The sequence below is a fragment of the Bos indicus genome, chromosome 1 (genome assembly GCF_029378745.1).
Source record: "Bos indicus isolate NIAB-ARS_2022 breed Sahiwal x Tharparkar chromosome 1, NIAB-ARS_B.indTharparkar_mat_pri_1.0, whole genome shotgun sequence".
Classification (NCBI taxonomy): Eukaryota; Metazoa; Chordata; class Mammalia; order Artiodactyla; family Bovidae; genus Bos; species Bos indicus.
The window spans coordinates 128,089,925-128,113,217 of NC_091760.1; the positions used below are offsets into that span (position 1 = coordinate 128,089,925).

The 23,293-nt window shown below is 46.6% G+C and overlaps 1 protein-coding gene across 7 annotated transcripts in view; it reads right to left on the bottom strand.

Moving 5' to 3' along the window:
- PXYLP1 (2-phosphoxylose phosphatase 1) overlaps positions 1–23,293 on the bottom strand; it is a 113,750-nt gene that overhangs the window by 31,545 nt on the left and 58,912 nt on the right. For all 7 annotated transcript variants that reach the window (XM_070794021.1, XM_070794011.1, XM_070794016.1 and 4 more), the window contains one exon: positions 7,396–7,527. In XM_070794021.1, coding sequence (XP_070650122.1) covers positions 7,396–7,474 — 79 coding nt within the window. In that variant the 5' untranslated portion in view covers positions 7,475–7,527. The remainder of the gene's footprint in view (positions 1–7,395; positions 7,528–23,293) is intronic.

The following is a 23,293-nucleotide window of genomic DNA, read 5'->3' on the forward strand; positions in this document are numbered from 1 at the left end:
TCCTACTCGCTGCAACTGGAGAAAAGTCTGTACAACAGACACAACACAGCCAAAAATAAATAAATAAATAAAAAATTAAAAATCAAACAAAATAAATCTCCAAGAAAAGGATCATACACACACCACTTACACACACCCCACAGCACTTATATACACCCTACACATACACACCCCACACACACACACACACCACACACATACATGCACCACTTATACACACCACACACATACACACCCCACATCACTTATACATACTTGTGTTCATCTGCTTCAGTCATGGCTGACTCTTTGTGACCCCATGGACTGTAGCCCGCCAGGCTCCTCTGTCCATAGGATTCTCCAGGCAAGAATATTGAAGTGGTTTGCCATTTTCTTTCTCCAGGGGATCTTCCTGACCCAGGAATTAAACCTGCGTCTCCTGTGTCTCCTCCATCTCCTGCATTGCAGGCAGATTCTTTACCCACTGAGCCACCCAGGAAGCCCACTTATACATACACACACCACTTAAACACACCACACACTTCACATACACACACCAGTTACATGCATATCAAACACACATCACTTACACATTCACAAACAGCATACATATCACCATATACATACCACTGACACGTACACTTCTTACACACATCATATAAACACACCAGTGACACACACACACACCACTTGCACACACATCACACATGCACAAAATCTGGCTAGGCTGGGGTCCCTCGGCTGCCCACCTGAGAACCTGGGGTGGGTCGCCTGCCCCTTGGCTTCGGAGCCACCCTCCCTGCTGCTGCCCTGTCTCCTTCACGGCCTCTCCTCCTCCATCTACCCACATTTCACCTTTGCCCTGTCCTTCCCCTCTGCAGGTACATGGAGTACAAACTCCGGAGCTGACAGGGCTCAGCACAGTGCTCTCGCCACCCCTACTCAGATTGCAGCCGGCTGCAGCTGAGGTCCCTGCAAAGGACTGTGGGCCACAGCTTGTGGACAGTCTGGTTCTTAAAAGAGGGGCTAGAAGTTTATGTGAAATTGCCTAGTTTAAAAACATTGGTAAATAAATTTTCCAAAGTGAAAACGTTGCTTGGGCCAAAAAATACAAGCCCGCAGGCTGTGGGACTGGAGTAGCCTCCATGGGCTCCAGGGAGATCAGGGAATGCTGGACACAGGTCTGCAAACAGGGGCTCTGACAGGCTTCCTCTTGGGCTCAGGCCCTGGAATCGCCTCCGGTAGGACCTGCACTCACTGTGCCCATTGGTACCCCCAACAGCCCTGATGCACCTCACCAACTCCCCAGCTCTTCCCCTGTTCCCCACCAGCCCATCCAGCTGCCTGCTTCTTGCTCAGAGCACTCTCCCCCAGTCTCTTCGTTCAGACTCGGGGGCCATTGGCCCCACACAGCTGACCTCCCAGACCTTGTTCTGGGTACCTCCTTCAGCCTTTGGCACACTCACCCCAGGTGGAAAAGGGACTGTGTGAGTGACAGCATGGACGCATGAATGGGGGCAGCCTACGAGACCTCCGAGTCACACTCCCCTCTCTCTCCACCCTGGTTGCACTGCACCCCAGATCAGCTCTAAGTCCACAGCATCATCTGACGCTCTCAGCTCTGTTCCTTCCTTTCGGGCCCGACACCTTCATCAGAGCCATTCCTCAGCCTTCCACTGGAGCAGGGACGTAGCCCCTGAGTTGCCTCTGAGCACTACCCTCCCGCCAGCCTCTGAGTGGGCAGCACCCAACTCTTGTGTACATTAGCACCCCCAGGGGGAGCCACAGTTCTGACTCCCTGGGGAGGGGCACAGATCTGCTCTTCTTTGCTTTTGGAACATGCACTTTAACAAACTCCCAGGGCTACTCTAATCAAGGGGCTCAGGAGACCACTCTTTGGCAACCGTTGTACAAGACTGTAGCCCTTCCCAGACACGAATCTGATGATTCTGTCCTCCTGCTTCAGGGGCTCTAGCATCTTCGAGGTATAACATGGTGATGTAGGTGGCCTGGCATAGTCCACCCTCACAGCCACACACGGGTGACTAACCTGGCCCTGCTGTCTCTTGCTCGGCCTTGGCACACCTGCCTCCATCTGCCAGGAACGCCCTTCCCAGATTCCTTATGGACAACTCTAACTCATCCCTCCAGGCTGGAGCTAGGATGTCACCTCCCCTGGGAGGGAGTCTTCCCTGACCTCCAAATGGCTGGCTTCTTGTCCTCCATCCTCCCATGTCACCCTGTCATAATGCATCTCAATCATTTTATTTAACAAGCATGCATACAGTGATCACTATATGCCAGGAACTGTTCTAGGTGTATTATGAAATATCCTTCACCAACCCAATGAAACAGAAACTCTCATTGTCCCCCTCTCCATTTTACAGATGAGCATGCAGAGGGTAGCAAACATGCCTGAGCTCACACAGTTGGTAAGTGGCAGGGCAGGGACTCGATCAGGCAGTCTGGCTCCAGAGTCCACGTTCTTTCCCAGCTCCCTGGGGGGCCACTGCTTTCCTGCCTGAGCACACTGTACCTTGTGTGCCAAGCATCTGCTCAGGATTCTCCTTCACTAGACAGACAGCTCCTTTGGCCCTTGAGAGATGAAACCCCAAGGGCCAAGCACACAGTAGAATGTTTGCTGAAGGACAGCGCTATGCCAACTCAAGGTACTGGGTCAACAAGGAACGATAAAATTCTCCAAACCTCAGAGTGTGAGAAGGCTTTAAATGGGATCAGGTCCAGTGACCTGCCTACTATTCCATTCTTCACAGAGCGATGCTCCAGGGTGTGCATCCTGCCAGTCCACCTCCACATGATGCTGACAGTCAGGAAGCTTCACCTGCCGCTGAATTGAAATATGTCTCCATGGTCACCAGGCCACACAGAGCTGGTCTGACTCCTCTTACAGATACTGGATAGCGATAAGAGCGCTTCAGATACTGAAGACAACTTCACTTTGGCGGGTTAACCGTCCGCTTCTACCTGGGAAGCTGAGTTTCCAGTCCACCATGGACATTTCCCTTAGAAACCTGCTCTGGTCCACCAGGGCCCTGCCCAAGATACCGATGACCAGTGCAGACTGACCCCCTATCATGGCCGATGGACTCTGATTTAAAAGAAAGAAATGCACGATATACTATTTCAAAGGGGCTTCCCTGGTGGCTCAGATGGTAAAGAATCTGCTGCAGTGCAGGAGACCCCAGTTTGATCCCTGGGTTGGGAAGATCTCCTGGAAAAGGGAATGGTTACCCACTCCAGTATTCTTGCCTGGAGAATTCCATGGAGAGAGAAGCCTGGTGGGCTATAGTCCATGGAGTCACAAAGAGTTAGACACAACTGAGCGACTAACACACACACACACACACACACACTCTGTTTCAAAAGCTCTCTCCACAAATGGCTGAAGCAGCCTTTGGGATACCAAGAGCTCTGGCTTCTGAGGAAGCATCGTGACAGGACTCTGTACTGTTTACACTGACTGAGCTTCCTGAGCCAAAGGTTTTCCCACAAAATCTCCCTTCTCATACCAATGTTTCAAAGCAGCAACAATGAACTTCATTTTATGAAATAAGAAACAGAGGCTCCCGGAGGCCATGCTTGCCGAAGGCACACCACAGCTAAGTGGCTGAGCAGCATTCAAACCCAAGGCTGTGGCTTCAGGGTCTGGGAGCTGGGACCCCGCCACGCTGCCATTTTGGGACTGCTTGGAAGGCGGTAAAATGAGCGCAAAATGAGCATGAAGGAAAGGGTTGAAGCAGGAAAATGGACGATTACAAACGAGCAGAAAAAGCAGCAAAATAAGGAACCATCCACAAGTCTTCATAACTCAGTATCTTTTCCTGTCACACTGAAGGAGTCCCGCAATCTGAGAAGTTATTTTCCCACTTATACTTATTTTAACTAGAATAACTAATGATATTTATGCCTGACTTGTTCCCTTCTTCGAGTATCAGGAATTTCAGAATCACTCTATTTCCAAACTCAAAAACATCAAGGACTTGAAAATACAAAATGAATCATTCTTATTAATGTCTATTAGCATAAAGTGAATCATTATTACCATTTAAAATCAACATATTTTGAGAAACTACAAACCGTACTTTAATCTTTTTTGTATCCTCTCCCAATCATCTCCACCCCAATAGTGCAGAAAAATCTCCAGCATACATAAGCACTTAATAAATATATGTTAGTACACATACACACTTTCTGTACCGAGAGGATGAAACACTTATTTAAGCAACTTGATTTTTTCATTGTAACCTGGGTCATAACTTTCTCATATTCAAAACATCAGAAAAATAAAACTACCAAAGTGTCAAAATAAAATACACAATCATAGAAAACAAAATTATACTATTTACTTAAAACAAAAGAAAGCCAAGTTCCATTTGACTGTCTCAAATATATTACCTGAAACAATTATATGTGCTAATCTGATATTCAAAAACTAGTCAAAAGAAATAGAGAAGAAAAAAAATTCCATATATTTCAGGATAAGAATGAAAATATAAGTGTTACTTAAGCAGACATCTTTGTATTATGAATTAGTCCAGTTTCTTACAGCATAATAATTAGCAACCAGTAAAGTGATTAAATAAATAAAACAATTTAACTCAATTTTCACCAAAATTGTTAAATTCCAAAGTTACAGTTTACCTAGAAGCAGAAGAGCAGTAAGAAGGTCCATATCTTAATATCTTTCCAAACTCCCAACACACTGAAGAATAAAGACCTCAGACCCAGGCTGGCCAATTTATCCTGAAAAATTTTCCCTAAAATAAGTACGGCTGAAAATTGGCTCTGCTAAAACAGAAGGGACTTTCAGAGGAGTTATATAAGCAAAACACACAGGCCAATTCAGTGACATGGAAACCACCTCATGCAAGAGAGACGCAGCAAACACAAGTAACCCACACTCATGTCTCAGAACCTGTCAGTGTCTCAAACTAAGAACCAAGGTTGATTGAAACATCCTACAAGCAAAGGATGGAAAATTTTTAATGAAAAGCCACAAACAAATGACTGATTCCAAACACTTTCTGGAAAAGACTTTTTTTTTTTTTACAGTTCATTAACCATCTAGAGTATCTTTAAACTTCTTATGCCCACCTTCTCTTAATCTATTTTCCTATTCCTAAGGATAAAGTGAGTACTTTTACTATTAGAAGTGCCTGTCATATGCACTAGATGTGTGCATGGAATATGTCACAAATCAGAGGTGAGGCAGGGAAATTTGCTCAAAGCCTCTCCCTTCAAACCACTCATTCTGAATGCCAAGTCTTTCCCATGTCCCTCAGCACATTCAGAACATCCCCCCTCTCTGGCCACCTGCCCTTCCTCCCATCATGCAGACTGTGACAGCAATGCCACCTCCTCCCAGAGATATCCTAAGCTGTGATGAGGGCCAAGCAATTGCTTCCCACCCGCCGGGGTGAGGTGGAAAGTGGAGGGCAGGTAGGCAGCAGCAAAAATACAATTACCAGCATCGCATAGATATTTTCTTGGCTTACAAGTACACAGCACCAGGATAGAGAAATAGGGTTCACCTGCTTTCCAGAGCAGGTGGAGATTCATTCATTCACTGAAACACTCCTGAGGCACCTCCTATGTGGCTGGCAGTGCTGGTTCCTGTGATAAAGAGGGAAGCAGAAATGGGCCCTGTTCTCAAAGAGCAGCCAGTCTTGTAGAAGGAAAAGACACAGAACCAAAAAATTATGATATCGCAAGGCTTCCCTGGTAGCCCAGATGGTAAAGAATCCACCTGCAATGCATGAGACTTGGGTTCAATCCTTGGGTTGGGAAGATCCCCTGGAGAAGGGAATGGCAACCCACTTCAGTGTTCTTGCCTGGAGAATACCATGGACAGAGGAGACTGGCCGGCTATAGGGAGCTCTCAAAGACTCGGACACAACTGAGCAACTTTCACTTCACTTCATGGCTAGTGCAAGGAGTGGGACAGGTTCAGAGCACCCCAGATGTACAACCAAGAAGCCCATACCCAGGTGGGGAGTGATGGAAGCTTTCTGAAGGAGAAAGGTGTGAATGAACCATGTGGAGGAGAGGATGGGATGGGAGGCAGATAGAAGGGAGGTGAGTAGAACAGTCCAGGCAGACGGACCGCCTTCAGGCACAGAGAACAGCCTGGATGTGCAGAGAATGCCAAGCCACTCAGCAAGGCTGTGGTGTAGGGTTCAAGGTGAGACAGGGGTCCCAGAAAGGCTAAGGTGCCTCTCAGAGACCCACTGCTGAAGGGTTACAGCCAAGGAAGTGCCTGGTTGGATCTGTGTTTGAGGACCACCACCCTTAGGGAGCAGCAGAGGACATAGATTTGGGGCTCAGCCTGAGCACAGATCCCAAGGTATGGGCCGAGGGCAGGTGATGAGGCCTGTGGACTGGCCTCCTCAGCCATGCTGCTGCCTCGCCACTCCGGGCTTTCCATACACAGTCCCTACTGCCCAGTTTGGTACTGGGACCTAATCCCTCCACCCTTTCTGATAATGACACTCAACCCCCAAGCCAAGCACCTCTGCTGTGTGGCCCAGCATGAGGGCACAAGCTGACCACTCACTGTCTTCACCTTGGGAACCTGAACTAAGGATCCAGGAATAACCAGCTGAGGAATCCGGGGAGAAGCCAAAAGTATGTCATGAGGCCAAGTGATTGCTCTTGTTCCTCACAAGCAAAGATGCACACCCACCCACCACTAGCACTGACACTAAAAAGACTGAGTTGTTTAAAACCTCACTGTTTATTTAAAGAACACAGGTAATGACCTAGAGCGTGGGATGGGGGGTAGGTAGGAGGGAGGCTCAAGAGAGAGGGGATATATGTACACTTACAGCTGATTCATGATGTTGTACGGCAGAAACTAACTCTAAAGCAATTATCCACCAATTAAAAATCCTATGATAAACAATAATGGAAAAGAGTATTTTTTAAAAAAGATGTATACACATACATACACACACACACACACACACACACACACATTCTTTTTCTGGTGGCTTAGACAGTAAAGAGTCTGCCTGCAATGCGGGAGACCTGGGTTCGATCTCTAGGTTGGGAAGATCCTCTGGAGGAGGGCATGGCAACCCACTCCAGTATTCTTGCCTGGAGGATCCCCATGGATAGAGGAGCCTGGCAGGCTACAGTTCATGGGATCACAAAGAGTCAGACACGACTGAGCAACTAAGCACACAGCACACACACACATATATACACGTATAACTGAATCACTTTGCTGTATAACAGGAATTAACGACATTGTAAATCAACTATATTTCAATTAAAAAAAAGGTGAAAGAAAAGTAAAAGAACAAAGGCTTTGGGACCTATGTGTTTCCTTCCCATGGGGGCTTCTGCTCCAGAGAAAAGCCCCCTTACCATCCCAGCACCCATACCCACACTTACAGAACTGCAGGCTGAGGCTCACGAAGGCCAGCAGTGCAGCCAGGGCCAGCAGCAGCACGAAGCGATTGCGGAAAAGCATTATTGTTTATTTTATCTTCTCTTCATGGTTTCACCTCAGATCAGGAACACGTCCTGCGAAGAGAGGAGAGGCAAGAAACATGTTTCTGAGGCGGAAAACCAAGTCTGTCAACTGAAAAGAATCTGATCAGCCCCGTTCTCCAGCAGGGCAGAGTGAATCCCGGTCGGAGAACAACTGTGTGCTGCTGCTGATGTCTTTGCCCCCAAATCAGCCTGGCTGAGAAGGCACCCTTCAAATTAATGAGCAGAAACAGTTCGGGAAGGCTTCGTTTATCTGATCTCAACAGGCAGGGAGATTTTATGGCATGGCCTTTGCAAAGAAAAATGGACAGGGTGTTTAGACCTAAGAAGTCTTTACAAGGACCAGGAAATGAACACCCCATTCTGATCCCCAACTTCTTCAACCATTTCTGATGAACACTTTGCTATGATGACCCTGCATCTTTGATCTCAGTAATTAACCTGAACATCAATCACTGCCTCATGCTCCACTTTAACACCTTTAGGGATGGCTGGGCTGTATCTAAGATATGTTCCTACATCAAGCAGCCCCATAAGCTAATTAGAGACCTGCCCCCCCCAACCTGGACCACTGGGCCCATTTCAGCTGCATCCATGGGTCATCTCGCAGTCCCACCCACCATTCTAATTTCCTCTGACCATGTTAGGACTGTGCAAAAGGACTTCACAAAAATGCCAAATGTGGCTCTAAATGTCCATTCTGTGAAAAAAAGGGAACGGTTGCTATGGGTATTTACCTCACCTCTTAGATACCAAATTTATTTTCTGGTTCTCATTGGGGTTTAAAATAGAACTTGAAAAATCACAGCCTCTTCAGAAAAGGTTCTTAACCACAGCAAGCTTATAACCATTATTTCAAACCTGATTTTAGCAGCAGAATCTTTTTCTCTTTCAAATACAATAGAAAATCAATCAGATAAAAGCTCACCTGCTAATATGGTGAGGGTCACACAACTCCATGAATATATTAAAAGCTACTGAATTACACACTTCGGGTGAGTTGTATGTGAATTATATCTCAATAAGACTGTATTTTTAAGAACCTATGCATGGAATGAGGCAGAAGCCAGAGCCCTGGGGTCTCTTGCTGCCCCCCGCACCCACTCACCTTACCGCCACACCCAAGGCCCTGGAGGGGAGTTTGAGAACCATTCCTTTAAGGGACCTGTCAGACCTTCTACCACAGGACAACACTGGCTAAAAGACTGATGAAAATACACTGTACCTCACAAATGAGCCTGTATGTCCAGCATCCGGCAACCCTGCTAACAAACAAATCCCAATTTACACCTTCAAGTGAGCGCTGCTTCTGTCCCTTTAGTCACCACTCCTTTCCAGGGACCAGTGCTTCATGTCCCAAGATGATCTGTCCTCCTGGGGACACCCACCTCCTTGTCCTGGTAGGGACTCAACAGCCTCAGAAGCTCTCTGACATCTCCAGCTAAAACAACACATTACCCTGGCTGATCCCATCAGCATTTAACATACTTCAGTTCAGTTCAGTTCAGTCGCTCAGTCGTGTCCAACTCTTTGCGACCCCATGAATCGCAGCACGCCAGGCCTCCCTGTCTATCACCAACTCCTGGAGTTTACTCAAACTCATGTCCATCGAGTCGGTGATGCCATCCAGCCGTGAGGACTCCAAATAAATGTTTGCTCTTTCCAAAACTGAAACTCCCTGTGGCCTCCACCTGGGGGTGTTTGCAAGGAAACCCACAGACCCTGAAGACAGCTCACCAGAATCTGCATTTGGTGAGGCCCAAAGCCAGGGCTTCGGCATTGAACCCTCGAGGTGGCTGAGATCACAATGAGACATGATGTGGGCCCACAGATGTGCAGCCCACAGTTTTGCCCTCCTGAGGCGACAAAGAGGGTGAAGCCCTCCTGTAAACAAACCCCATTCCCAGAGGTAAAGCATCAAGCCTGAGTGGCTCTGGGCTCCTGATCCAGGCTGCAGAGTTCCTTGCCTAGGGTGTCTGGGAGGCATCACAGTCCATTCTCTTGTATCCTTGACCTTGAGGGAGACCTTGGCAACACTCATCTCCTGGTTCAACAGTAACTCTCCCCCACTCACCCTGCTGCAAAAGAAAACAAGCTAACTAAAATCCAAGTCACAGCCTCTCCACCCCTCACCCGGGACAGGTTCGGCTGCCCGGCCAAGCCCCCCAGGGATGAGCGTAGAAGGTGCCGCCATTCAGCTGCAAACACTGGGCAGTATTTCCAAATCATACCTGACCTGGGAGGAATGTCAGCATTCCCTCACAGCAGCCTCCCCGGGGCAGTCTCCAACCTTTGCTCCAGGAACCAGGAGCTTCTACCTGCTCAAAACCATCCTTCCCTTGGGTTTCCCATGACATGCCCCGGGGACAGGGTTGGCAATTTCGAACCTGACAGCAGAAAACTGAACCTTAAGGGCACGAGGTTCTTAAGTGGTGATGACTGATATGAAATCAGAGGTGTGCCTCTAAAGCTTTCTGCTGCCTTTCAGCGTCACCCCACACATCCGCATACTGACTCTAACCGCCACCCATGTATGTACACAGAAGAGGTTGGCTCTTGGCACGTGCCAGCTTCTTAGCTACCCAAGGACAGCTCACTGCTTCTGGCTCACTAGCCTGTAGATTTCAGAACATCTCGCTCTCTCAGTCATTCCCAATTAGATGTGTTTACTTTACAATGGGCCTCTTAGAAGGGGATCCTTTTAATTTGGGAAAGGTGAGTGGGGTGTGTGCATAGAGATTAGATCACAGAACAGGGAGAAGGTTCAGAGCAAATACCTTCTTTGGGTGGTGGTGTCCCTGTACCCCCAACAATAAATACGTTAGAGCTCTCCTTCATATCTTCCTCTCCCTTCTGTTATGTTATTGCCTTCTTTTGAGCCTAATACCACATTTGGAATAGCTCCTTTTCCTTTACATAAACATCTTTAAGTGTTCCTGCTTGGCAAATGGCCTCTAGGGTCTGTCAGAATTCTGTTAGGAGGGTCCTGCAGCTCTGCTTTGGGGGGACCACCTCTGCAGCATGTGCAGATCAAGTCCACAGCTCTCTGGAGGTGGGCAGACCTGGGTCAGAACCCCGAGCTTGGTGACCATGGGACAAGTTACTTAACCTCTCTGAGACTCAGTATCCTCATCTGTAAGTTGGGACTAATTATGTTGTGAGGACCAAATCAAAGGCTAAATAAGTGTAATCTCAGTGTACAGTAGGTATTCAAAAGAAAATGATGTCACTAGCTTTGTTACCTACTCATTTTCTTCTTCGGTTTTAATTTGGCTACATCAGGTCTTAGTTGCGGCACGCTAGATCTTTCATTGTGGTAGGGGCATGCGGTCCGAGGAGCACGAGCTTGGTTGCTTCTCGGTACGTGGGAATCTTAGCTCCCCCACCAGGGATTGAACCCTCGTCCCCCCGTGTCTCCTGCATTGCAAGGCAGATTCTTAACCACAGGACCAGCAGGGAAGTCCCCCCTACTCATCTCTGTCAGTTCACTCTACTGCTTCCTCCATCCTCTTGAGAAATAGGAATAGTTTCTTAACCAGTTTGTTGGTTCCTCCAGCTACATGAGTATTGAAATGGTCACATATTCTTGCCCCCATCCATTGCTCTGTCACTCCAGCTCACATGCTATCTTCAGCATCTCACTGTGCAATGCAAACCTTGCTGCCTGGGGAAACCACCCACCCTCAATTTCTGAGGCTGGTGGTTTCTTGCATCTGCAGCTGGAAGACCAGACTTGCCTCTTGGTTGCTCTGCACTTGGGTGTGCGAGGTAAGAACTTTCTTCTGGTACTAGACCAGGTCTGGCTCTTCAACCACTTCCTGCCTCCAGCCTCTTGGGAGACTTATCACCACCCTCATTGGCAGATGAGGCTGCTAGAGCTGCTAAGGAGGCCGTCTATGGTTTTCCCAACACTGCCATTTTACACGAGAACAAATCACAATATGGTTCAGGATCATCTTCAGATTGTCAGGTAGAAACAACTGCTTTTGCTAAGTTAAATTTCAGACTTATAGACAGGTTTGATTTGGTGCGGTGATGGCCCCCAGTTTGTTTGTTCATGCTTTTCTGTATTCATGGCTTTGGGAAACCTCCTCCCAGACGGACTCTAAGCTCGGACAAGGTCTATGCTTTGGCTACAAGCCAAAAGCTCTCTAAGCTTCGCAGACAAGCTGCAAACAGAGGTGTGAATAGCACTTACGCATTAGGGCTTGTCTTCCCTGGCTGCTTTTAGAACATTGCCCTCCCTGGCTGCTTTTAGAACACTGCCCTCCCTGGCTGCTTTTAGAACACCGAGACCATGGTGTGAAGACACCCAGGCGAGCTGCTGGAGGATGAGGCCACACGGGGCCAAGGCAAGCACTCCCGGCTGAGGCTCTCTTAAACAACAAGGCTGCCTGCCAGTCACCATACATGTGAGCAAAGCCATCCCAGACCTTCTAGTCCAGCCACACCACCTGTAGATGGAGAGTCAACCCAGACTAAAAGAACTGTGTGGCCAACCCCCAGGTCACGGCAAATATGAAGGCTGCTGTTTTCAACCACTAAGTTTTGGAAGCTTGATATATGTAAAGCAAAACTAGCTATTCCCATAGAGAGAAAACACATTGGGTCTTTACCAGGAAATTCTAAGCTAGGGTGTAGATTTCCATATCCTCATCTTTTTTTTTTTGTAGGCCCCACATGTCAAAGCTCCATCTCCATCCACATTCTTCAATATGCTGAGGGCTTTTTGGGAAAGGGGCTATATTTAGTTCTAGATTGAAAATACTGAGGATATGCTGGGTTAACCAGATGGCTGGGATCATGTGACTGCCTTACTGCTTTTAGTTCTCCAGCTACTGACATGTCCACATACCTGAGGCTTTTCACTTGATGACACGAGCCTCCACGTGGGAACACCAAACATTTCCACTTGATAAGCTCTGGGTTTCTGTGCCCCTACTTCCTGACTCTGCCTCAGCAGTCCAAATGGCAAATAATGGTCAGAATCTCATTCCTTCCGCTTGCGCTAGCACCAGGCTGATGTGTCCACAGCCCAGGGGCAGGGGGAGGGAGCAGCTCACTGACACTGAGCCCCGAGATAAGCACCTCCGTGCTGCTCTCCTGGAACTTATCTTCCTAGAAAACTTGGAGAGGAAGGTCATGCTCTGTTCTTTTCTTTTTAAACAGCTAAACAATAATGATAATGCAAAACACACATAGCTTTGAAGTTTGTGTTTGCAGCTGGAGCTAGGATCCCAATGTGTGTGTAAGCGCTGTGTGTAAGCAGTGTGTGTACACAGGTGTGTGCCCATGTGAGAAGCGTGTGCCTGGCTCCGGTGCGTGCTTCTTCACTTCTCCAGTGGAAAAGACCCAAGGGAGCCCCAACACAGCAGAAAGCATGAGGCCTCAGAGGCTGGCAGAACTGTGTCGGTTCTCTGCTCGACCACTGCCTTCTGTGTGACCTCTTGACAACTGTATTTCACCCAAGTTTCAGGTCACTGTTCTTTAAATAAGACTGGGGATAAGAATATAAATGAGCAGAAGGGCAGTGAGGAGTAAATACCACAATACACAGAGCACTTGGCACAAAGGAGGGATGTGCTGTGTCTGGCTCCCCAGCTCTGGAGGAATCATACAGACCCCCTGCTAGCAATTCAGTCATCCCACTCTTCGAGACACCATGGACTGTAGCTCACCAGACTCCTCTGTCCATGGGATTCTCCAGGCAAGAACACTGGAGCAGGTTGCCATTCCCTTCTCCAGGTGATCTTCCCAACCCAGGGATCAAACCCAGGTCTCTTGCATTGCAGGCAGATTCTTTACTATCTGAACCACCAGGGAAACTCTACCATCTAAACACAAAGATTTGCTTCCTTTCCCTGAGCTGCTGCTTTTGCCACATACTGTGCTTCCCCTTCCAAATCCTGGCCACCGCCACTTCCCTATTCACTGGCCCAGCCCCATTCATCAGCGGGGAGCCACGTTTGCAGCTTGTTCCTGCCCCCACCTCCACCATGCCAGCCTTCCTCAGGGCTGACTCAGCTGTGGTGTTCTGCCTTGCCACAGGTTTTCCAACCTGGAACATGTGTCTCGGCTTCTGTCAGAAGACAGGATTACCAGCCAATGGACTCTGTCTCTGTGGCTTAAGCTCCAGCCCCATTCTCCAGAGTCCCTTTCTCCTTTCCATCCCCGGCGAGCAGGCTCTCCAGCACTCAAGAAATCAGGCGTTCCTCGGGTTCCCTTCTGGTCATAATCCTACATATTCACTCCACGGGAGCTTGGAGCACACACCCCTGGGGTCTCCTGCAACTCCTCTAGTTACCCCACTGGACTTGTCCATGTCATCACAAGTGATAACCAGGACTCGGCCCTCAGTAGAGACTCAGGCCTCAGCAGAGACTCCACAGTCTGCTCACTCACAGCCCAGAAAGCAAAGTCCACAGGAAGAGTCACTGCCACATCAGTAGGGGGAGTAGGACTGTGACCTACTTCAGAATAGCTCCCACATCTCCTAATCCTCAGACATCACTGTCCATGGAAGATGCTCTTGACTCAATATGGCATCATGACCAAATCCAACCCCTATAAATACTTCAGTGGAAACAACTGCTTCATGTTGTGGGCTGAACATCTAACAGTCACCAGTCATCAAATGTCTACTGGGCACAGTTTTAGTCCCCACTGCTAAACCCACAAAGTAAAAAATACCTTAAATCCAGAAATAGAATTATTACTCTGCATCCCTGATGAAGCAGCAAAAAAGAAAACAGATAAACAGAAAACTCAGTCACCTTAATTTAACTTTACAATAGATTTGAAGAGTGAAAGAAAATACTTTAGAATGTAATTTTGAAAAAAAGCACTAAGAAATAGGCAGCTCTCATTATAGTATTATGGTAAATACCATTTCTGAATTAAGAGGAAAAAAGGAATATATCAAAGGCATTTTTACAAGCTACCATTCTACCATCAGAGATTTCCAAAGTCCAAGCCCTGGCCTGACTTTCACCTTGTAAAAGCTGGAAATGCCACGTTTAGTGACTCCAGCCTCAGAGTCCCCTTCAAAGTGTACAGAATTTAGGGTTTTAAACATGACCAAGACCGTTTGAAAGAAAAATGTGCATTCAATTATCTCATTTGTGTAGTTAAAATACCATTACCAGGAATAGAAAGATGGTATTAAAGAAAATGCTTTAGATGTATTCTATACTTTGATTTTTTTTTTGGTCCTAATCATTTTGACCCAAGTAAATATAGCATTATAATTAAGAAAACCCTAAAGTCTATAATTGTGAACTAAATATGATCCAAACAAAGGTAAAAGCTACATCTTCATTGTCCTCCATCTCCAAGGTGACCTCAAAGTGGGGTTTAATTGCAAAATCAAAGATGCCTGGCTAAGAATAAACCAACCTTAAAGTCTGATGAGTGAGAGCCTGATAGATTCCAGAACCTCCTGGAAACTGCCACGGGGGCTGTGGGCTCCCAGCTGTCACTCACATTCCAGCTACTCAAGTGACAGCTAATGTGCAGGCTGGGCTCTAAAGGTTGAAACCAATTCATTCATCCAGTCAATTAGTTGATTCAAAACAACGTTTATTTCCCAGAAGCCAATATGTGTCAGGCATCATCCAAAGTGTGCTTCCCTAGTGGCTCAGTGGTGAAGAATCTGCCTGCCGATGCAGGAGACATGGGTTTGATCCTTGAGCCAGGAATAATCCCTGGAGAAGGACATGGCAACCCACTCCAGAATTCTTGCCTGGGAAATCCCATAGACAGAGGAGCCTGGTGGCTACAGCCCACGGGGTTGCAGTCAGACACAATTTAGCAACTAAATAACAACTTCCGAAGTGCTGAGGATGCAGGATACAGGACACAGTTTCTTCCATTTTTAAGCTTGTATCTGAAATGTACTTATGGGAGAAATGATATGAGATCTAGGAATTGCTTTAAAATATTCTGGATATGGGGGTAGGGTCGGTGGGGAGAGGTCAAAGATGAATTAATGAAATAAGACTTGCAAACTGTGACAACTTCTGAAGCTGGGTGATGAATCGTAGAGGGTCCATCATATAATCCTCTGTGCTTCTGTGGATGTTTGAGGTTTTAAGCATAAAAAAAAAAAGAAAGCTCACAGTCTGGTCAGTGGAGCAATGAGTAAATGGACCATTAGGCTTGTGACACTAGAACCATCAACCAGAGGCAGAGTTGGGGAGGGAGGGGTTGACCCACCCAGGCCCAGAGAGGGTGGCAGGTTTCCTGTGCAGGAGGCTCTGCCCAAGTTCAGTCTTCAAGAGCAGCCTGGAGATGAGGCATTTGTAATTGCATTTTAGGAAAATAATTGTATTTTAGGAATGAACCAAAGAAACAACCCTAAATGAGACCATCCTGACTCGAGGAGAGCAGGAGAAGGGCTTGCATCTTTGTGGGTGAGGAGACCCTGAACAGGGAGGTGGGTTAGCCCGAGCACCACCCCACAGCATCACATTCAGTGAGTCTGCTGTGCCTGGAGACTGCTGGCTGCCCAGAAACCCCACTGGGGCTGGGTCAGGGAGCCCTGATCTCATCTGGGTCTGCTCCTCCATGTGGAGTTTGCCTGTGGTCTGGTGCCAACAGGTGGGTGGCTGCAAGAGCCTCATTCCCCCCACTAGGCCAGCCTGCCCACAAAACCAAGGAATCCCACCACTAAGGGGACTATACTGCACACCCGCTGGTGCCCCCGCTCTTCCTGGAGTCCCCTCTGAGCACACAGCCACTGACCTCCAAGATGGAGCAAGAGGCAGCGTCTGATGTCAGGAGCCAGGCCACCAAGCAGTGTCGGCTTGAGGGACGGGCCTGCTTCATACACTGACCCTCATTTTCTAGGGCTGGGGTCCTACCTCTTCCCAGCACAGCCTTCTCTGGGAACACAGGACAGGGGCAGGCCGAGGTCTCTCTGCCCCTCTCAGCAGGAGCGACACTTGAAAGGATGCTTGAGAGCCATGTGATGAGCCCCCATGGAACATTCTGCACTGTGCCCCACACTGACCCCCCCAGACGCCTCTCTCACCCACAATACTCTCCTCCCGAAGAATAGCCTGTGCTGGTGAGGGGTGATGTAACCCACAGTGTCATGCCCAGATGTGATACAGAGTGGCAACAGCCCCTCCTGGCTATGGGGTCACCATGGAGGGGGAGAATCAATGCTTCAGATCACCCCCGAAGTTGGCCCTGATTTCTGGGTTCACCATGACCTTGCTATACCTCACAAATCCCACTGCAGTCCCAGTCCTACCCATGACATGGAGTTAAGTCTGTGGGCTCTGGAGTCAGATGGCCAGGACTCCTTCTCTAACCCTTCTTGAGCCACAGCTGCCTCGTCCATGAAATGGAACAATCCGTCTCACAGGGCATGTAAGGGCTCACGGGGCAATCCACGTGAGGGACACAGCCCAGTTCCGGGCTCCTGGTAAGCTCCCAGTAAAGGTCAGCAGTGACTTCTCCTATGGCTTTAACACCCACCACCCACATGCAGCTGCTCAGCCTGCTGCCGCCTTGTCTCTGCACCCACTCCAGAGGCAGAATGCCTGTGCATGGGGGCCGTGCCAGAACAAGTCAGAGTTTGAAGAGGTTTTAAACACTACCTGGTACAAGTCCCCCGTCTGACTGGGAAGACAGGCCAAGGGCAGGTCAGAACTGGCACAAGTCTCCAGGCTGCTCAGGGAGCCTGGCCCTCCTGGCTCACACGCCTGCTCCACAACCTGAGAGTGGCAGCCAGCACTCTGCTGTGGTCACGTTCACACGCCTGCCTCTTCACTGTGGCTGACACTCCTCCAGTGTCTATTCTCACTTTCTTAACAACAGAATCCTCTAGGTTTCAGCTGGACACATGGCCACCCAGCTAGAGACAGCTAACTTCCCAGACTCCCTTGCAACTCGTCATCATCATGTGACCATGTCATCGTGTGACCAGGTTCCACCCAATGAATTGTGATTGTAAGTAATTTGTGCAATTCTGGGTAAAAGGAGGCTGCCTACACTGCCCCACTCTGCCCTTCCTTCCTCCCCACCCCACACTCTGAAACAGTGGAGTAGTGATGAGCCAGCTTTCTTAATGCCCATGGAGACAACATCTGTGTGAATAACAGAGAAGAACTGTAGTTGACCCTGTGGGATAGTCCACCCAACTCCTTGACCATCTATCAGTTCACTTTTTGTTGTTTAGTTGCTAAGTTGTGTCCAATTCTTTGCAACCCCATAGGCTGCAGCATGCCTGGCTTCCCCGTCATTCACTATCTCCTCGAGTTTGCTCAAATTCATGTTTATGGAGTTGGTGATGCCATCCAACTCTCTCATTCTCTGTCACCCTCTTCTCCTGACTTCAATCTTTCCCAGCATCAGGCTTTTCTAATGACTCAGCTCTTCATGTCAGGTGGCCAAAGTACTGGAGCTTCAGCTTCAGCATCAGTCCTTCCAATGAATATTCAGGGTTGATTTCCTTTAGGATTGACTGGTTTGATCTCCTTGCAGTCCAAGGGACTCTTAAGAGTCTTCTCCAACACCACAGTTCAAATCATCAATTCTTAAGTGCTCAGCCTTTTCTATGATCCAACTCTCAGATCTGTACATGACTACTGGAAAAATCATAGCTTTGACTATACAGACCTCTGTCAACAAAGTGATGTCTCTGCTTTTTAATATGCTGGCCAGCTTTTCTTCCAAGGAGAAAGCATCTTTTAATTTTGTGGCTGCAGTTACCATCCTCAGTGATTCTGGAGCCCAAGAAAATAAAATCTGTCACTAAAATGTATCTCACAACCTTTGTAAGTCATTGTTATCTCAATTCTTTTAAAGCAGCCAGAGAAGTACCCTAACTAGAATTCACCATTAGCTCTAAAGAACACTGGTCCTCTCTATGGGGCCTCCCTCTGAGGGATGTTATGAATAAGCACACACATATTCATGGTGAACTGCATGAGGCTCATCATTGACCAGGCTGAGCATCACTCTTAGATGCGATATAAATGAGACATGGCTGGGGTAACCTTTGTTCTTTTTGAGTTGTATGTTTTGTTTTATCTCAAACTATCCATGTAGCTATCCAGATGGCTTGGCTGCAAGTTAACAGAAAACCCTGCTAATGCAAAGGGACCCATCAACATTCTCACATAATGACGCACAATGTTAGGAACTGCTGCTCCAGAGTGGCTGAATTCAGCAACTTGAAGGCATCATCAGGAAGCCAGGATCTCTTCATCTCTGGGCTTTCTGCCATCCCCTGTGCTCAGGACGGCTCCCCTCAAGAGTCACAGATGGTGACCACTTTCCAGGCATCACACTTGGCACCATGCAGAGGCAGAAGGGGATGATCCTGCACACTTCTACTGGAAGCCAGGATGCCCTCCCAGAAACTTTCCAGTGGACTTCCCCAAATGTCTAACGGCCAGAACTGTGTCACATGCCCATGCTCCAGACCAATCGCTGGCACCAGGAATGGAGCCCAGAGACTGGGTAAAATCAATCAGAATTTATCTCCTGGCAAGATGAGACCCACACAGGGAGGGAGACGGTGGAGACCTGAACAGAATCGGAGTTCTGTCAGGGCAGAGGGAGGGAGGGGATGCCTGTACCAACCCACAGCTGGAGAAGATCTGACAACACACACAGTTATTCTAGAAAATTATTCTCAAACCCAGTCATCTGATGACAGCAGCAGCCCTTTTCAGATCTAGCAATCAAAGCACATGTCGTCATAATTATATGTTTAAGGAGCATCAGTGCTGGTTTGCTCGGGTATAACCAGCAAAGAAGTATCCCTCAGCCTACCGACTACAGGCTCTACTAAACAGACCTTTTATTCCATATTCACATGTGCTTAAATATGCAGCATGAATTATTTGTCATTTCTTCCCAAACAGGATTTTGAGGCACATAATCTGCAGAATTAGTATTTTTAAACCCCTGAATGAGTAAAGTGGTTTTTTTTTTTTACCCCTGCATTTTTGAGCTACAGGTACCCACCACTTTCCCTTTTGAGATTTTTTCCAGCTCAACAAAGGATAAACTTGTGAGGGCTACTGATCATTTCTCAGAACCAGAACAGACTGAAATAAATAATCCAGCAAGCCAGGATTTTCACTTTTATTTTATCTTCAGTGATTTTTTTTTCCTGACATTTGAGAAGATGTCTGGGTTCCAGCCAACTTGGCTGCTTTGCTCTTTCTTAAGTTTTAGAGGCATTGCATCTGAAACTGGCATTCTTATTTTAGAACGTCAAGAGCAATGATAAGTACCTCAACACAAAAAGGAGAACACGCAGTTGGCAAGCCTTACTCACCACAAAACCACTTTAAAATATAGCTGATTCTTTTTATTTTGCAAGCAAACTGTGTCAATTAAAAGTTTCTTAAAATGTCAAGGAAAGCACAAAAGGACTGAATAGGCAGGGCTGTAAAACTGGAAATGTAAGTGGTGTACAATTGAAGATTTCAGTGATAAAGTCATAATTTTAAAGGCAAAAAAAAAAAAAAAGGCTTACAATGTCCTGAGACTCTCAACTGTGCAAGGTGAATCAGGCATGCCTGAAAGTACAGGCTGCCAAGGTCACTGATGCTTTTTGAAAGCTGTATTTTCTATGTTAACAATACTACAGGGAAATAGAATTTTGCTATGGACAGATCCATGAACAGAGCACTCATCCACACAACAGAATGAGGCATTTTTCCCAAGGAGGCCTTATTCAGGCTGGGAGCACACTCACCGAGAAAGCCTTGACAAACCCGTGCTCACCGCTGGCCCACCTCATGACTCAGCTGTGATGGGGCATGGGGCCCCAGGTCCTCACAGCGGTCACTGTGGGTCACTATCACTGCTAGTGCTGGTGGGCAGCAGCTCTATGCCTCTAAAATACCTTTCAGAAAACTGCTGGGTGGGGAGTAACTAAGACTGTGTGCCACAACCACTGAGCTCACACTCTAGGGCCCTCAAGCTGCAGCTACTGAAGCCCTCGTGCCCTAGAGCCTGTGCTCTTAACAAGAGAGAACCACAATGAGAAGCCCATGCACTACAAGGAAGAGTAGCCCTACTCACCACAACTAGAGAAAGCCCCAGCGCATGAACAAAGACCCAGCACAGGCACAAAGAAATAAGTAAAAAATTTAAAGAAAGAAAGAAAACTGCTGGGTGACTCAGTGTGAGGCTGGCAGCATCAATATTGATACAGAATTAGCCCTCCTACCTAAGGAGGTGGTCAAATGGGCAGCTACCTGCTGGAGGTGCTGTGGAGGGGTGACGGGGATGACTTGTAACAGCATCCATATGCTGAGATCCAAAAATTCTCTGATTCAGATGTTCTGAGAAACTCTCAAAACTGGTGTGGTTTTTTTGGTCTCCTTTGCATGTGTATGAAGAGATAGGTAGAACAAAAACAGAGCTAAGAACATGGTCACATAGAATCACAGACATTTATCTTGGAAGGAATCTGAATTGCTATTTAGTCTCAGCTCCCTTCCACCTGGTCCCATCACTTCACGGCAAATGAGGAAACAATGGAAATGGTAAGAGACTTTATTTTGGGGGGCTCCAAAATCACTGCAGATGGTGACTGCAGCCATGAAATTAAAAGACATTTTTTCCTTGGAAGAAAAGCTATGACCAACCTAGACAGCATATTAAAAAGCAGAGACATTACTTTACCAACAAAGGTCCATGTAGTCAAAAATATGGTTTTTCCAGTGGTCAGGTATGGATGTGAGAGTTGGACTACAGAGAAAGCTGAGCACCAAAGAACTGATGCTTTTGAGCTGTGGTGTTGCAGAAGACTCTTGAGTCCCTTGGACTGCAAGGAGATCCAATCAGTCAATCCTAAAGGAAATCAATCTTGAATATTCATTGGAAGGACTGATGCTGAAGCTGAAACTCCAATACTTTGGCCACCTGATGCCAAGAACTGACTCATTGGAAAAGACCCTGAAGCTGCGAAAGATTGAAGGTGGGAGGAGAAGGGGGTGACAGAGGATGAGATGGTTGGATGGCAGCACCGACGCAATGGACATGAGTTTGAGTAGGCTCTGGGAGTTGGTGAGGGACAGGAAAGCCTGGCATGCTGCAGTCCATGGGTTCGAAAAGAGTCAGACATGACTGAGCAACTGGACTGACCCTTTCAATAAAGTAGGGAATAACACTATAATAAGTTCCATTTAGATTGAATCCTCTTAAAGTTGTAATGAAATACAAGCCTCAAAGTCAATGGTACTCATATATATAATGGTGAAAAGCTAAAAATTTTTTCTCTAAGATCAGGAACAAGACAAGGATGCCCACTCTCGCAACTTTTATTCAGTACAGTACTAGAAGTCCTGCTGCTGCTGCTAAGTTGCTTCAGTCGTGTCCGACTCTGTGCGACCCCATGAACTGCAGCCTACCAGGCTTCTCCATCCATGGGATTCTCCAGGCAAGAACATTGGAGTGGGTTGCCATTTCCTTCTCCAATGCATGAAAGTGGAAAGTGAAAATGAAGTCGCTCAGTCGTGTCCGACTCTTAGCGACCCCATGGACTGCAGCCTACCAGGCTCCTCCATCCATGGGATTTTCTAGGCAACAGTACTGGAGTGGGGTGCCATTGCCTTCTCCCACTAGAAGTCCTAGCCAGACCAATTAGGCAAGATAAAGAATTAAAAGGCATTCAAATCAGAATGGAAGAAGTAAAACTGTCTCTATCTGCAGATGACATATTATATGCAGAAAACCCTAAAGATTCCACCAAAAAAAAAACTGTTAGAACTAATAAACAATCTCAGTAAAGTCATAGGATACAAAATCAATATACAAAAATCAGTTACTTTCTACATTAAAAACAAGCTATCAGAAAAAGAAATTAAGAAAACAATCCCACCTACAATTGAATCAAAAAGAATAATACTAGGAATAAATTTAACTAAGGAGGTAAAAGGTCTGTACATTGAAAGCAATAAGATATTGATGAAAGGAAGTGTAGACAAAATAAATGGAAATATTCCATGCTCATAGTTTAGAAGAATTAATATTGTTAAAATGTTCATACTACCCAAGGAAATCTACATATTTTATCAAAATTCCATGTCATTTTCCACAGAAATAGAAAAACAATTAAAATGTGTAAGGGATACCAAAGAACACAATTAGCCAAAGCAATCTTGAGAAAGAACAAAGCTAGAGGCATCACACTTCCTGATTTCGAGCTACATTATAAAACTATAGTAATTAAAACAGTAGGCTATTGGCATAAAAACAGACACATAGATCAATGGAACAGAATAGAGAACCAGAAATAAACCCACACATATATGGCTAATTGATTTACAACAAAGAAGCAAAGAATAGGGAAAGGATAGCCTCTTCAATAAATGGTACTGGAAAACTGGATAGCCACATGGAAAAGAACAAAACTGGATCCCTATCTCACACCATACACAAAAACTGACTCAAAATGGATTAAAGATTTGAACATAAGGCCTGTCATTATAAAATTCCTAGAAGAAAATATAGAGGGGTAAGCTCCAAGATCACTTGGCAGTGATTTTTTTTTTTTTTGGATTTGGACACCACAAGCAAAGCCAACAAAAGCAAAAATAAATCAGCGGGACTACATCGATCTCAGAAGCTTCTGCACAGCAAAGGAAATCACCAACAAAATGAAAACCAATGAGATAAAACATCTGCAAATCATATATGAAATGAGTTCATGCCCAAATTACATATAAAGAACTTACACAACTCAACAGTAAAAAACAAGCAATCTGATTTAAATAGAGAAGAGAAACTGAACAGACATTTGAAAACATACAAATGGCCAACAAGT